Here is a 16,251-nt window from a genome sequence, read left to right on the forward strand (position 1 = left end):
GTTCCCCACAGAGCCCACCTGGCTGGCTCTGGTAGATTCCATCAGCTGCATTCAGGATGTCATCTCGGGGCACCTATTAATTATTCCCTTCCCTAAGCCTGTCTCTCAGCCCTTGAGAAACTTCCTATGTTTTGAGATTAATTTCTCTCTGTGGGAAGGTGCCCCAAATCCCCAATATAAGCTGCAATTAAACCCATTTCTGCCTCACCTCTATCAGGCCAGGCATCCTTTGCCTTGATGTGGCTCATGACCAGAGTTAGACACTCAGGTTGGATTTTCTCCAAAGCATGTTCAGTCCCCCAGTCCCACCTCCTCGGGTTACCAAGTGTTCCTAGAGTGCCCTCAAACAGGGGACAAAGGATGGTTCCCAGGAATTTATATTGAACAGCGTGTTCCTCATTCCCAGTGCCAGCAGAATCCAAATATCACTGAAGTGCACCTCCTTCCACCCAGACCATCACCTGCTCAGTGACCTCCAGGGTCTTTATAAGACACTTGGTCAAGGGACCAGCCTTCCCTGTCCTGCTGCCTTAGTTGGTCAGAGCCAGGGTAGAACCAGGAAGTGGGGCCTGAATTCATATGTGTTTAGGTTCAGCCCTGCTGGAATTTCCACATATTTTGCTAACTATTTGTTTTAATAGTGAATAGATTCAATGCTAGCTGTGCAAGTGTTGTCTGAGTGGGACAATGACATTCTTGTTCAGGCATCAATGACACCCCTCTGTACGATCACTTATGGCACAAACCGTATTCAGATTCTCTCCCCAGATAGGCCAAGTTGGGTCAAAGTCATTTTTTCCTCCTCTCTTTCCAAGTGGATATCAGTTGCCAAGACCCCCTTCACACAGAGATTCTCAGAGGTCCACAGAGCCCCAACCCACTTTCTATTTTCTCAGGGTATTTTAAAAGATAAAAAACCGTCTAAAACATAATCACAAAGCTTGCTGTGCATTTTAAATATTTGCATTTAGCCAGTTAATGCTTTTCACAAACATGCACACAGTAAAATGCAATATCATAGGGATGGACCATAAAATAATTACAGACTTTCTCAAAATGAATTCATCACGCACCTACACATTGTGGTCTGGTAATGGGACCAAGTTTGAAGTTGTCTAATAATAAACACTAGTTGTCTAGTGTCTTGTGAGGTTACTGCAACTATAAGCATCCGCTCGTTTGGAGAAAGCATCCATAATCTAACCAAAGACCTCATCTCCAGAAGACCTTGCCTATGAACCAAAACTGTGGTAGTGAGTCTGACAGCCAAGGACCTTCCTCCATGATCATCCTCCACAGACTGCAGAACATGGACCATTGAGTCAGGGGAGACAGAGATGGGGAGAAGGGAACGAATAAGCAATCTCAAGCTTCTGTGGAGTTATTATAAAGAATGAATCACTTTAGAAATCATGCTTTGAATACACTACACGGAAATTATACTGCAGGGTACTTAACACTGTTGGTTAAGTTTTATAAGTAGCAATTTTTTAATTGCATGGATGGGTGCGTACCTGCCGGTGTGTGTGGGCCCACGGTTCTAGAACCTGAGCTACCACAGCTCCTCACTGAGTTACACTTGCTGCCCTGAAGAGCCGTACCCACAGATTGGAGCAGTGCCGCCTGGGGCTGCAGCTAAGGGGCTGCAGCATGGTGTGTGGCATCTGGCCCCTGGTGTGGATGGCTGGCTGCCCAGCTCAGCCACAGCGTGCTGCCCTCATTTTAAAACAAGCCAAGCAGGGCAAGTTGCTGCAGGCCTTTGATGGAGAAGCTGGTGCCAACAGGGCAAGAATTAGAAGTTACTTGATTTGTGCGGATTTGAGCATTGGCTCCTGGATTCATTTCCTAGAGCTGTTTCTTAGAGGAAGCACCACAAACCAGGTGGCTTAGGAATTTATTTTCTCAGCATCTAGAAACCAAAACTCTGAGATTAAGGTGGCTAGGGGGTTTGTTCCTTCTGAGGGATGTGAGGGAAGGATCTGCCCCAAGTCCTTCTCCTTGGCTCATAGATGACAGTCTTCGTGTTCACATGGCATTCGCCCTGTATATGCATCTGTCTACCAATTTCTCCTTTTTATAAGGATACCAGTCATGCTGGATTAGGGCCACCCTATTGACCTCATTTTAACTTAATCCTCTCTTTAAACATTCCAGGTAAGGTCACATTCTGAGGTCCTAGAGGTTAGGATAACAACATATGAATTGAGGGGACACAGTTCAACTCTTAAGAGTTCCTGAGATGTTCTGTGTCTGGCAGGTACTTCCCTCCCTGCTGTCAGCTCTTGTCCTGGTTTCAGTGTGAGGCTCCTGGCTGTGACAGCCCACAACAGGGGGAAGGACAGGATGCCTGACCCCTCTTTCTAGATCTTCCAGATTCTGATGTCTAGTATCTATCTTCCTGCCTTAAAATCCTCCCTCCACACCTTCCTCGCTCCTACTCCTTACTTCCCAACTTCTGCTAAGAGGCCCACGTCATCCCACTTATCCAGACTGTAAGTCTCTGATTCATTGTTGACTTTGTTCTTTTCCCTCTTATCCTCTCAGGCCACAAGGCTCTTGTCCTGCTTCTGGCACCCCAGTCTCCATCTCCTCCCTTCCTGTCTCATGCTACTGCAGCTGTATTTTCCACCTTCCTGCTCCACAGGAGTTCCCTCCCAGCTCTCTCAGTTTACCCTCTCCTTCCTGCAGTCCTTGCAGTCCTGTAGTTCCTAAAAAGCTTGGATAGGTCATCCCCTCCATCAGGCAACGTCAGGGGTTCTTTACTGTCTATTAATTCAAGGCCAAAGACTTTGGCTTGGCATTGAAGGGACTCAACAGTTTCGCAATGCATTAGACCTTCTATTAAATAGCTCAGGCCAGGGAGTTCCCATTGTGGCTCAGCAAAAACGAACCTGACTAGTATCCATGAGAATGCAGGTTCAATCTCTGGCCTTGCTCAGTGGGTTAAGGATCTGGCATTGCTGCAAGCTGTGGTGTGTGTCTCCGACACAGTTCAGAACTGACATTGCTGTGGCTGTGGCTAAGGCATAGGCTGGCAGCTGTAGTTCCAATTCGACCCCTAGCCTGGGAACTTCCGTATGACATACCTGTGACCCTAAAATAAATAAATAAAAACAGCTCAGGCTGCCGTAACAACATGCCACAGACTCAGCAGCTGAAACAACAGAAAGTTATATCTCACAGTTCTGGAGGGTAGAGGTCCAAGGTCAGGGCGCCAGCATGGTCACATTTGGTAAGGGCTCTTCTGGGCTTGTAGACAGCCATTGTGTCCTCACATAGCCTGTGCACACAGGGAAAGAGAGAGAAATCTTTCTTTTCTTCGTATAAGGCCACTAATCCTATCAGATTATGGTCCTACCCTTACGACTTCATTTAACCTTTATTACTTTTTAAAAGCCCTATCTCTGAATATGTCACAATGGGAGCCGGCGCTTCCACATATGAATTTGGGAGGATCAAATTCAGTGCATAGCAGACCTAAAATGTTTGTTGAACATGTACTGTGTGCTAGGCTCTGTCTGGGGGCTGGAGACAGAGCCAAGTGAAGGATGGGAAGGCAAAGAACTGTATCTATATCTAAGTATCTATAAAGAGATTTGTAAATCTATATAAAATAAAGAGAGATAATCACATATATTCACATGCAAACACATATACATTCCCAAGTTGCAGACAGTGGTAGGTGCTATGAATAAAAATAAAACATGGAGTTCCCACTGTGGCTCAGCAGTAATGAACCAGGCTAGTATCCATAAGGATGTGGGTTTAGTCCCTAGTCCCATAGGGATCCAGCATTGCCATGAGCTGTGGTATACGTCACAGACACAGCTCAAATCTGGTGTTGCTCTAGCTGTGGTGTAGGCTGGCAGCTGCAGCTCCAATTCCGCCCCTAGCCTGGGAAATTCTATATGCTGCACCCGTGGCCCTAAAAAGCAAATAAAATAAAATATGTTAAGAGATCAAGGAGTAACAGAGCTAGGGAGCTGTTTGAAAGAAGTATCAGGAGTGACCTCTAACTCAGCAATGTTTGAGTGGACGGAGACATAAGATAGCTTGAAGTTCAGCCACTGAAATTCAACCCTTTAGATCAGGAGTCTGCAAACTTTTTCTATAAAGAAGGTAGGAAATATTTTTGGCTATGTGAGCTAACCAATCTTATTTCCATCACAACTACCCCACTCTGCCATTGTATTACAAAAGCAGCCGTGGATGATACAGAAACAAAATGAGGTTGGCTGTGTGCCAATAAAACCTTATTCACAAACATTGAAATTCAAACTTCATAAAACTTCCACATGTCCTGAAACATCATCCTTTTGATTTTTTTATTCAACGTGTCTTAAATGGGAAAACCATTTTAGCCCATGGGCTATACCAAACAGGTGGTATACAAACAGGCAGGCCACAGTTTGCAAACCCCTACTTTAGAGCATGCAGGTGTAAAGTGCTTCTCCCAAGAGAGTGGGGACCGCTGCTGGGCCTTGAACACAAGTCCCTGGCACATAGTAGGTACTCAGTGTGTATTTATTGACAACGAGAAAGAAGGGAAGGAAGTTGCGGAGCAAGGAATCCGGGTGTCAGGGATCCTAACAGGTGAATTCCTGGCTCAGGGCCCCAGGCTGACATGACCTCACCTGTTGTTTCCTCTTGGGCTGCAAGATCATTTATCTTCCATCTCCTCAGACTCCCAAAGCAAAGAGGTGTTGACAAAGCCTTTGAAATGCCCACAAGCTCAGAGCCTCCTCTGCAAATGTAGGAGCAGGCATCCAGGAACCCTCCCACAGAATCCACTGAAATGGAGTCAGTGTCTCCCACCACCTGAAAAGTTCCCATTGTCTCCCATTCTTCCCAGACACAAATCCAGGAAAGAACACACGTAGCCACAGGCCACATGTGCCCTGTCACCAGCTTAATAGCCCACAAGTGCCACTAATCTGAATTTTTAGTGCAAGCCCTTCGGTCCCCACTCAGAAAAGCCATTTGCATCCCCCACACAGGGCCCCTGACTGCTATATTAATCTCTCTGTTTGTCCCCTCCTGAGTCATCTAATATTACTGCTGGCTAATTAAAACATCAAAGCCCAAGTACAACAGCCCTGCCAGAGGCCTCCTAATGCCTGGTTTCAAGTGTGCAGTTCATACAGCCTGGGGTGGAGAATGGCATGGCTCTTGCCTGGACCCCCAATTACTTGGCTTATAATGACCACCCCTCGCACATCTGGAACCTCAACAGATGGCCTCTTTCATTGCCTGTATCTCACTCCCTCTGCCCTGCCCACAAAGGCTGCCGGCAGCCCGCCCACCGGCCGTATCCACCGGTCCTGGGCCCAACCCCAACGCCAACACCATGTCTGTTATTCCCTCTCTGGGATTCTAGCCGCTCCTCAACCTCCAGCATATTCAGTGGATGGTGGAAAGGGTTTCTAAACTGGCTAAGTGATGCCTGGGCTTTAGGGAGGATGGCTAGGGCACCTCCCCCATGGACAAGGAAGGATTTTATTTCCTCAAGGATGCAGGTCGTTGCATGATCAGAGGAATTTGTCACCACAAAGGCTAGCCCATTACCTGTGCATCTGCTGGAAAAGACAGGAGTGGGAATAGAATCCTAAAAGGTTTAGGATGTCTGGAAAGGTCTTCAAAGGAAGTGGAATTGTTTCTACATGGCTTCATGTGGGGACATAAGTAAAATAACTTAAGTTTGGGGTTAATAGATGCAAACTATTACATTTAGAATAGCTAAGGAGTTCCCATCATGGCTCAGCAATTAACGAACCCAACTAACATCCATGAGAACATGGGTTCCATCCCTGGCCTTTCTCAGCGTGTTTAGGATCCATCATTGCCATGAGCTGTGGTGTAGGTTGCAGACGTGCCTCGGATCCCATGTTGCTATGGCTGTGGTGTAGGCCGGTGGCTATAGCTCCGATTTGACCCCTATCCTGGGAAACTCCCTATGCCGTGGATGTGGCCCTAAAAAGACAAATAAAAAATTTAGAATGGATAAGCAATGAGGTCCTACTATAGAGCACAGGGAACAAAATCCAGTCTCTTGGGATAGAACATGATGGAAGACAGTATAAGAAAAAGAATGTGTATGTCTGTGTATGACTGGGTCACTTTTCTGTACAGCAAAAATTGGCACCGTATTTTCAATCAACTACACTTCAATAAAAAAAAATTTAAGAGTTTAGTAGGATAGAAGAGCAAATAAAGAATGAAAGGAGGAATGCACCCAAATTATTCTCCTGCTCCCAGGGTGGTTGTATAGTAGGAATTCTTGTAGCAGTAGTCATCATAATGAGGCTAGAAATTGTACGAGTAATAGCAGAATAATGACACCAATGGTGATGAGGAATGACTGCAATTTAGGAGGCGATTGCAATCGCTCATGAAAGATGATGGTGGCTTGGGCAGGGTGCTGCCCAGTAGGTAGAGAGAATGAGGACCAAGTGGATTCTAGAGCTATGTAGAAGGCTAAAATGGATAGGAGCTGGGGATGGATGGGCTGTGGAGGACCAAGAGGATGATATCCAGGACAGCTCCTCCCTGTGGTGTGCACAAGTGGTAGATAGATGGTGGTGCCCAGCACTGAGATGAGAACCCCTGGGAATGACCGGATCTGGGGCCAGGGCAGGGAGGTGTGGAAGATAATGAGTCATGATACCTTCCTTCTGTTCTCTGCTATTGCTCCCTGCACTGTTCTGGCACTATCTTTAACAGTGGCATGCTGTCACCTGCCTCTGTTCCCCAAACTCCAACATGGCGGCATGGACACGTTCGCATAGAGCTCCTGTTCCACTGGGCAAAAGGTAGCTATGATACACCTCTCACCTCTCTGCCAGCAAGGCCCTGCTCTCTCTTCTTTGCCTGGTTAACACCTTACTGTCCTTCAGGTCTTAACTTAGAAGACGCATGCTCCAGGTCAGGTGCACTGCCAGCATCCCTCATTGTAATACCCATTGCACTCAATTACATTGGCTCATTTGATCACCACCCCCATTGGGCTGTGAACTCCAGAAGGGCAGAGATCACATCTGTCTAGTTTGTCTCTGTAGCCCTGGCCCTTCCTGCCTTGCCTGGCACATAGCCGATACTCAATAAATATATGCTGAATGAATGAATGGAGTGAATTGAACATGACGGCCAAGAAGCAGTTTAGTCTAATAGTTACCGGCATGGTTTGAAAGCTAGACTGCCAGGATTTGACTCCTGGCTCCAGTTTACTAGCTCTGGGATCTTGAACAGTTCAGTTAATCTCTCTATGCCTCAGTTTCCTCATTTCTAAAATGGGAATGATAAGGTTGTTGCTTGGCACATAGCAGGTGCTCATTGAAGGCTAGTTTTCAGGAGCAGTCCTTCAGAATTCTCTGTGGTTTGTGTCCTGGACTTACACCAATTTAATCCTAATTCACAGCTCTCTTACCAGCCTGAGCATCTCTAAGCCGAGCAGATATGGATCCTGCCTACTTTTTGACTTCATCTCCTTGTACTCATCCTCACTCACACACTCCAGACCTACTGCCTCCTTGCTGCTCCCTTGAACTTAGGAAGCTCATCCCTGGTTCAGGGCTTTTGCCCTTGCTTTTCCCCCTCCACTTTGTCACCATCACTTCCCTCTGTATTATATTCTTATCAGCACCTGAAACTATTTCATCCATGTATTAGTTTACTTATTATTTATCTCCACTTCTCCCAAAACAATGTTCCAGAAGGACAAGGATTCTGATTGTCTTGTTCACAAGGATTCTGAGCGTCCCCAACACCTAACAGTGCCAAGCACATAGTAGGTGCTCAATAAATACAATTTGCATGTGCGAATGCCCTGCCTCAAGGTCACTGCACACTGCTCTCCTCTTTGGCACAAGTGTCACTCAAGATTGCCTCATCTTCTCCCATCTCTGGTGTGTTGGTTGTGCCCACTGCTTCTCCCTTAGATTTGCTGATGTTTGTCTGATGCATGAGCACACCTCTGCCCAGGCAGGTAGACAACTACTGAAACACCCAAGACAGAATGTAATCCTTATCTATGAGGTTTAAAATGGATGGGCCAACACTGGTCTGCCCAGGCTTATCCCCTCACCTACTGGTCAACTTACTTACAGAAGTAAAGGCAAACAGGAAAATGAAGACATTTAAGTGGAGAGAAGGGTAAGTGCAAAGGCCCTGAGCAAGGGACGTGGGTAGCCTTTTTGAAAAGCAGAAACCTGAAATCGGGGGTAAATATTCCATGCTTCAAACCTTTCTAAAGTAAACTTTTTGTTTTCCTAGTACTTGCCAGACATGGTGAGTTTGGGCTATGGCAGAAAAGCCTAGAAATCCAAGTAACTTGACCCAGCCTCAGGTTTAATTCTGTAGCCCTGAGGGCTGTTATCATTCAGAAACTGATAGTGTTCTTTCAGTCATGTATTCACTCAACTAACATCAATTCCCTGCGATGTGCCAGACCCTATGCTACATGCCTGAGAGACCACCTTTGAGTTCTTGATCCCTCTCCCCAGGACAGAACCCAAAATGTTCTTCCATGGCACCTCCTTCTGCACAGGTAGAAGGATGAGGTTCCCAGCTACCTTGCACATGTCAACCCCAGAGGGACACAGGCAGTGGGTGACTGGGGCTAGATTCCAGGAAGAGCACTGCCTCTCCTCATCTCAGTGGAGACAATCTTCCAGTGCCCCCAAGACCCTGCCTAATACCCTATCTTCATTCTCTCCTCCAGCCCCCTGCCTCGGGAAAACAGTCTCCCACCAAGAATGGCAGCCCGTCCAAGTGCCCCCGCTTCCTCAAGGTCAAGAACTGGGAGACTGACGTGGTTCTGTCTGACACCCTCCACCTTAAGAGCACATTGGTAAGTATCCTAGCAGAGAGTAGACCAGGGTTTTTCAACCCCAGCAATATCCACACATGGGCCTGAGTAATTCTCGTTGTGGGGACCACTCGATGCATTGTAGGTTTGAGCATCGCTCCTGTCCTGTACCACTCAATGCCAGTACCTACCCCCCCCAAGATGTGACAATCAAATATCTCCAGATAATACCAGGTGTCCCCTGGGTAGGAAACTCACCCCCATTTGAGAACCATTGATGGATATTTACTTAGGCAAATACGTTTTTCTTTGTCCACACTCATTTAGTTCCTGGGCCAGGGATTAAATGGGAGTAGCAGCTGAGACCTACGTCATGGCTGCCACAACGCCAGATCCTTAACCCACTGAGCCACACAGGAACTCCCGCAAAAACTTTTTATTTGTGTACCTTGTACCCAAAAGAATCCAAAGGGTGTTGCTTGTTCCAAGTACATTCTTTTTACCTCTCACAGTCTGACCATTGATGGAGTTCTGGACAAAACCTTGTTTTCACAGTCTGTCCTCTAAATTTTTATGTTTTCAAGTCAATAAATCAGTCTATTGAAAACGGACCTCTTGGAGGACTGTTGTATCAGTTAGCTGTCAAAGTGTAACAAACTGCCCCAGAACTTAGTGACCAAAAATAACCACCACTTGTTATCTTTCAAAAGCCTACAGGTTGGCTGGGTGATTCTGCTGATCTCAGCAGATCTCAGGCTTCTATGGTCATCTGAGGGGTCAGCTCTGGGCAGGCTGGGCTAGGATGGCCCTGGCTGGGATAACTCAACTCTGCTCCATGTGGCCTCTCATCCTCCAGGAAGCTAGCTTGCTCTCCTTCACACTCAGCTTGCAGGGTCCTGAGGAATGAGCAGAAATATTAAGATCTCTTGAGGCATAGATGGAATGGGCACAGTGTCACTTCTGCCATACTCTACTGGCCCAAACCAGCTAGATTCAAAAGGAGAGGGAACAGGAGTTCCTGTTGTGGCTCAGCAGTAACAAACCCGACTAGTATCCATGAAGATGCAGTTCAATTCCTGGCCTCGCTCAGTGGGTTAGGGATCCATTGTTGCCATGAACTGTGGTGTAGGTTGCAGACACGTCTTGGATCTGATGTTACTGTGGCTCTGGTGCAGGCTGACAGCTGCAGGTCTGATTCAGCCCCTAGCCTGGGAACCTCCCTATGCCACACGTGCAGCCCTTAAAACAAAAACGGAGTGGGAACAGGCCTCACCTCTTGATGAGAATAGCTATAAAGTCATATAGCAAAGGGTGTGAATACAGGAAGGGGAAGAACTGGGACTGTTTTCTGCAACCCACTTCCCATAGATACATTCAAAGGAGTCACTATAATCACTCTACTAGTTCCTTTTTTTTTTTTTTTTTTTTTTTTTTTTTTTCCGCCGTCCACAACATATGGAGTTCCCAGGCCAGGGATCAGATCCTAGCTGCAGTTGAAACCTGTGCCACAGCTGTGGCAACACTGGATCCTTTAACCTACTGTGCTGGACCAGGGATCAAACCTGCATCCTGGTGCCGCAGAGACACCACCAATCCAGTTGTACTATAGCAGGAACTTCTACTAGCTCCCTCTTGATCAAATGTAAGGTCAAAACATTTGGAGAGAGGAGTTCCCATTTTAGCTCAGTGAGTTAAGAACCTGACTAGTATCCATGAGGATGCAGGTTTAATCCCTAGCCTCACTCAGTGGGTTAAGGATTCGGCATTGCCATGAGCTGTGGCGTACGTCACAGATGCAGCTTGGATCCTGTGTTGCTGTGGCTGTGGTGTAGACAGCAGCTCCGATTCAACCTCTAACCCAGAAACTTCCTTAAGCTGCAGATGCAGCCATAAAAAAAAGAAAAATATATTGGGGGATTCAGTGCCAATGGTTCTGATTCCCAGGGAATGGCAATCACAAAGCCCCTCTTCCTATTAAAATGCTCCTTATCCATTCCTTAACTTGGTGGATGACTGTGTTCACCATTGATTGGAAGCTGGTATGTGGGAAATCCCTTTTGGAAATTAAAGGCCAGGGAAACTCCACCATGAATATCAGATCCAAGTGCACAGATCTACATGTGCCACACTTGGGTAAAACTGAGTAATAGCCCAAATCTTTCCTTCCAGGGAACAGGATGCACTGAGCACATCTGTATGGGGTCCGTCATGCTTCCTTCTCAGCACATACGAAGGCCCGAAGATGTCCACACAAAAGAACAGCTCTTTCCTCTCGCCAAAGAGTTCATTGATCAGTATTACTCGTCAATTAAAAGGCAAGTTCATGTTGACTCTGAGTACTAGGTACAAAGACTTCAAGTCCAACTTTGCAGACAGTTGTACCAAGACCTTAGCATTCGGCCTCTACCTGCCATACACAGAGGTTGAAAGCTGGTAGCACAAGGGCCAGATCTGGCCCCCAGAAATGTTTTTGTTTAGCTTGCCAAGTGGGGCTTACATTTGAAACATTTCAAGCAATTCCATGCCTAGGTGTATTCCCTAAAGAAACTTTCACGCTTGTTTATAAGAAGGTCTGCATAAGAATGTTCACTGTGGAGTTCCCTAGGGGCTAGGTGGGTTGAGGATCTGGTGTTGTTACTGCTGTGGCTCTGGTTACTGCTGTGAGGCAGGTTCAATCCCTGGAGCTGGGAATTTCTGTATGCCATGGGTGCATCCAAAGAAAAGAGGGAATGAAGGAAGGAAGAGTGAGCCCAGAAAATTGTTATAATAGGAAAAAAAATAAAATTAAGAGTCAACTGGAAACTACCTCAACTCCATCAGCAGGAGAATGTATAAGTAAATTCTGGCATTTTCTGTGGTGGAATTTATACAGCTATGAAAATGAGCAGGTTAAAGCTTTGCATGTTCCTGGAAATGAAGCACACAGCTTTGAGCAAAAGAAAGAAAGGGCATGGGAATTTTCTTGTGGGGCAAAAGTGAAGGATCTGGCATTGTCACTGTAGTGGCTTGGATTGCTGCTGTGGCACAAGTTTCATTCCTGGCCCAGGAGATTCTGCATTCCATGGTGTGGCTGGAAGGAAGGAAGGAAGGGAGGGAGGGAGGGAGGGAGAGAGGAAGGACAGGTTGCAGAAGGATACATTCAGGACAGTACCATTTATATAAACTTTTTAAACCTGCAGAATCTTCCTACCCAAAATTTATACACAAGTGGCAAAAATATAAACAAAAGCATGAGAATGCTAAATGCCACATTCCAAATAGCACTCACTTCTGAAAAGGAAGTGGGCTAGAGTGGGGAGTAGTCCCCAAGAAACTATATTTTCTTATTTATTTATAAGGACAGGCTTGGGACATGGATGTTCATTATATTATTCTCTATACCTTTTGTAAGCCTGAAGCACTTTTCATTAGAAATTTTTTTTTCTTTTTATGGCCACACCTGCAGCATATGGAAGTTCCCAGGCTGGGGGCTGAATCACAGCTGCAGCTGCCAGCCTACGCCACAGCCATAGCAATACCAGATCCAAGCCGTGTCTGCCACCTATGCTGCAGCTTGCGGCAATGCTGGATCTTCAACCCAGTGAGTGAGGCCAGGGATCAAACCCACATCCTCATGGAAACCATGTCATTTTCTTAACCCACTGAGCAGAAAAGGAACTCCTTCATAAGAATTTTTTTAACTTTCTAAAATTGATTTCATCACCACCGTTTAAAATTGAGTTCTCGGAGTTCCCATTATGGCTCAGCAGTTAGCAAACCTGACAAGCATCCATGAGGATGCAGGTTCGATCCCTGGCCTCGCTCAGTGGGTTAAGGATCTGGCATTGCCGTGAGCTGTGGTGTAGGTCACCAACACTGCTCAGACCCCACATTGCTGTGGCTCTGGCCTAGACCAGCAGCTATAGCTCCAATTGGACCCCTAGCCTGGGACCCTCCATATGCCCTGAAAAGGCAAAAAGACCAAAAAATAAAATAAAATAAAATTGAGTTTCCTTTAGAAATCAGATTTGCAATCTCTTGAAAGAAGATCTGGCAGTACCAGGTCCCCATTCCTATCAAGCAACAACAGACTGGAACAGAGTTTTGGTCCTCTTTGGACCAGGTGTAGGCTCACCATTTTACCACAGTCGCCACCCAGCCAGTTTACATACTGCCGGGCCTTTGTCAGCATATGAGTTTTTGACAATCTGCTTCATGCTTCAGCTATTGTGTCCAGATATTCAGCCTCTCTGTTGGCTTCTGGCCTCCTTCCACCAACCTCTCATTTAGGAGAGAAGGTGATGCTCCCCTGTTCCTTCCCTCCTCCCTCAGATTCGGCTCCAAAGCCCACATGGAGAGGCTGGAGGAGGTGAACAAAGAGATTGAAACCACCAGCACCTACCAGCTCAAGGACACAGAGCTCATCTACGGGGCCAAGCACGCCTGGCGGAATGCCTCCCGCTGCGTGGGCAGGATCCAGTGGTCCAAGCTGCAGGTGGGCAGTCAGGCTCAGATACTGGTGAGGTTTCTTTTTTTTGGGGGGGGGAGGGATGAGCTTTAAAAAGGGTCAGCTCCTACTAAGGACACCTGGTGGCCAGGGTAAATTATCAGATGGTGATCATGGGGCCCCAAATACTCAGATCATGATGAATCTGGCTCATAGTCATGCCTATTTCGTTAACACAATGAGCTTTTAAATTGAATTTACATGTCTCTTGGTAGGACTTATAATTTCCAGTTTACCACAGACCCCACTCCTCCCTTTTGTCTTACACCTACTCTCTTAGTTTATTTATGTGATCTGCCTACTCCCTGAAAGCATTAGATTCTGTGTCCCCTGGTATGATTTCTCCCCCTCCTCTGAGGAATAGTTTCAAGTTGAAAGCAGATTAGTTATCAGTCTTGGGGGGGGGGTTGTTTGATTTTGTTTAAGTCCCTAATCCCCAGTAATCTCATAGGAGATACAGCCAGCCCATTAAAACCCCCACCTTTGTTCAGCATCCCTTTTCCACATTCACTCTATGCTTACTTTTAGGGGATTTTCCCTGGTTCGATTGGCCATGGTTATCAGGTCAGATAAAAGATAATATAAAACCCGGCCCGGGGCTTAGTGAAGAGAAGCTTGCTTCCCCAACGGGGCAGCAGCTGGAGTGGGCTCTGAGCACTCCTCCTATGGGAAGGCTACCCTGGGGGAGCCAAATGGGGGAGGAGGACACAATCGATGCCATGATGTGCTCTCCCAGGTGTTCGATGCCCGCGACTGTACCACGGCTCACGGGATGTTCAACTACATCTGTAACCACATCAAGTATGCCACCAACAAAGGGAACCTCAGGTGAGCTGATCACCGTGGGGGAGGGGAGTCTAACATCCCCACAGTGTTGACCCTTGTGTCTGGGGTTGGTTCACCTGCCAGGGAAATGCTCCCCCTCTTTTCTCGGGGACACATGCTGAGCTGGGAGAGGTGTCTGGTGTCCTCGTTCTAAGCGCCATGTGCCTTCCCTCCCAGGAGAAACAGACTCCTGTGTGGTTTGCAAAACTACAGAAACCAAAATTACATTCATCCCAGAGTTCCATCATGGATCAGCAGGTTAAGGATCCGGCATTGTCACTGCTGTGACATGGGTTCGATCCTTGGCCCAGGGACTTCTGCATGCCATGGGCACAGCCAAAAAAAAAAAAAAAAAAAAAATCATATTCATCCCACAGTTTAATATCACCCCTGGAGGAAACAGGAAGAGATGTTTCAGATTCCCCGGAGTAGGAACATCCCATTGCCAGTGGTGATCTGCTTTTAGCAGCTCCTGCTCTGTTGCCTGGAGCTGCCTCTGAGGATCCCTGGATTTAAAAGGCAATTTCTCTTCTTGTGGGAACCACCCCTTCCGATTCCACCCAGCCAAACCACACCTAGGACTTCTCTTACACCCCATGAAGAACAAAGCCACAGGGTGCAGGCCAAGACAGGAAGGCACCATTCTGAGCTGGTGGCTTCCATGCTGGCAAGGCTCAGCTGGGAGAGGAGCAGCTGGAAGGCAACAGCTGGGGCCCTGCAGACAGGCAGTGACACTTGTTAATCCTGCTCCCTCCATCCTGCCTTAGCATCTGTTCCCAGCTGCTGAGGACCAGCCCCACCTTGGGGCCACACAGGACCACTGCAGGGATATTCCCACCAGCCCTCAGGCTACATTGAACTCATCCTCCAAAATGGCTTAGTGGCATTAAGCATGGATTTTCTTGAACCAGTCTCTTCCTTGAGATAGAAATGTTGTTTCTGAGCCCACTAACAGGAAAAAGAGCCTATAATTTAAGCCCAGGGTCTGCTTGGGAAATTTGTATTCAGATCACTTTCCTAAAAGACCTCACCCCTCAGAGAAAAACAAAGAACCTTCCTACATATCCTGAGCATTAAAGGAGGGCCCAGTCGAGGTACTAACTCAAGGAACTTATGGGTTATTTGGGTAGTTTTCAAATGGTGCTGCAATGAGGTGACATGGGTGAGGCTATGCAGTGCCCCTTTTTTTAATTCTCTCTTGGGAGGAGGTCCTAGATGAGATCTTCTGTGAATGAAATATTCAACTGTTTCTTTTTTAAACAATGAGAGGGCATATGACAATGTATACTGTATTGAAATAATCTAAACATAAGGGAGGAAGGCAGGCAAGGGAGATGAAGGGAGGGAGAGAGAGACTCATCAAACAGTATAGGACATTCGACCTGCCATTCAGTGACATTATGCTTAGAAGACTTGGGAGACGGGAGGTATAAATCCCTTCTATGTCTTCCATTGGTCTCATTCCCACAGACAGAGTAAGCATCCCACCCCACCATGTGTGATTCTGCTGTTTCTAAACATGCTTCTTAAATATACATAAACAAATATAAACGCATTTTATCGGTTGCTCAACCAAAGAAACAGCCATGTGCTTTAATGCTGGAGGGAGAGGCTGACGGTTTGACTCATTCTGTGTTCATCTCCAATATGGCGCCTTTGCCAGGAGATTCTTAAGAGCATCTTTGGCTTTATATGACTTTCACCTTCAGCCTGGGTTCTAGACTCACCCGCAGGTGCAGTGCCCCACTCCCTGCAGTATTAAATGAGATATTGCCTTGTACAGATGGTGAAACCTAAATGTTCTCAGAAAGGAGGCCCTGACAACTAGACAAGACAGAGGCTGTTGTGTGGAGAAAGTGAGCTTGAGTCAGACCTTGAATTTGGGTCCATGACAGCAGAAAAGGATTCCAGCCAAGGGAGGCAGCAGGTTGTGTATGGGAGCAGATCAGTGAGCATGGAAGAGACCTGCAATGTCATCCTCATGTTGACACAAGCCAGGATGTTTCCACAGCCTGGGGTTTGGTCCATGGATGGAACTGATGGGTCCAAGGTGACAGGAGCTCCGGGCAGGAGATAACATTGAACCACTTCATGAAAAAGTTATTCTCCTTACCATTTTTTCCATCCTTCTGATGGT

At 46.8% G+C, this 16,251-nt stretch overlaps 1 protein-coding gene across 6 annotated transcripts in view; it reads left to right on the forward strand.

The window, feature by feature from the left end:
* The window catches only part of NOS1 (nitric oxide synthase 1), a 186,400-nt gene that overhangs the window by 111,090 nt on the left and 59,059 nt on the right, over positions 1-16,251 (forward strand). For all 6 annotated transcript variants that reach the window (XM_021072695.1, XM_021072697.1, XM_021072696.1 and 3 more), the window contains exons 4-7: positions 8,717-8,845; positions 10,973-11,118; positions 13,115-13,277; positions 14,026-14,117. In XM_021072695.1, coding sequence (XP_020928354.1) covers positions 8,717-8,845; positions 10,973-11,118; positions 13,115-13,277; positions 14,026-14,117 — 530 coding nt within the window. The remainder of the gene's footprint in view (positions 1-8,716; positions 8,846-10,972; positions 11,119-13,114; positions 13,278-14,025; positions 14,118-16,251) is intronic.

The sequence above is a fragment of the Sus scrofa genome, chromosome 14, assembly GCF_000003025.6.
Source record: "Sus scrofa isolate TJ Tabasco breed Duroc chromosome 14, Sscrofa11.1, whole genome shotgun sequence".
In the NCBI taxonomy this organism is placed as follows: Eukaryota; Metazoa; Chordata; class Mammalia; order Artiodactyla; family Suidae; genus Sus; species Sus scrofa.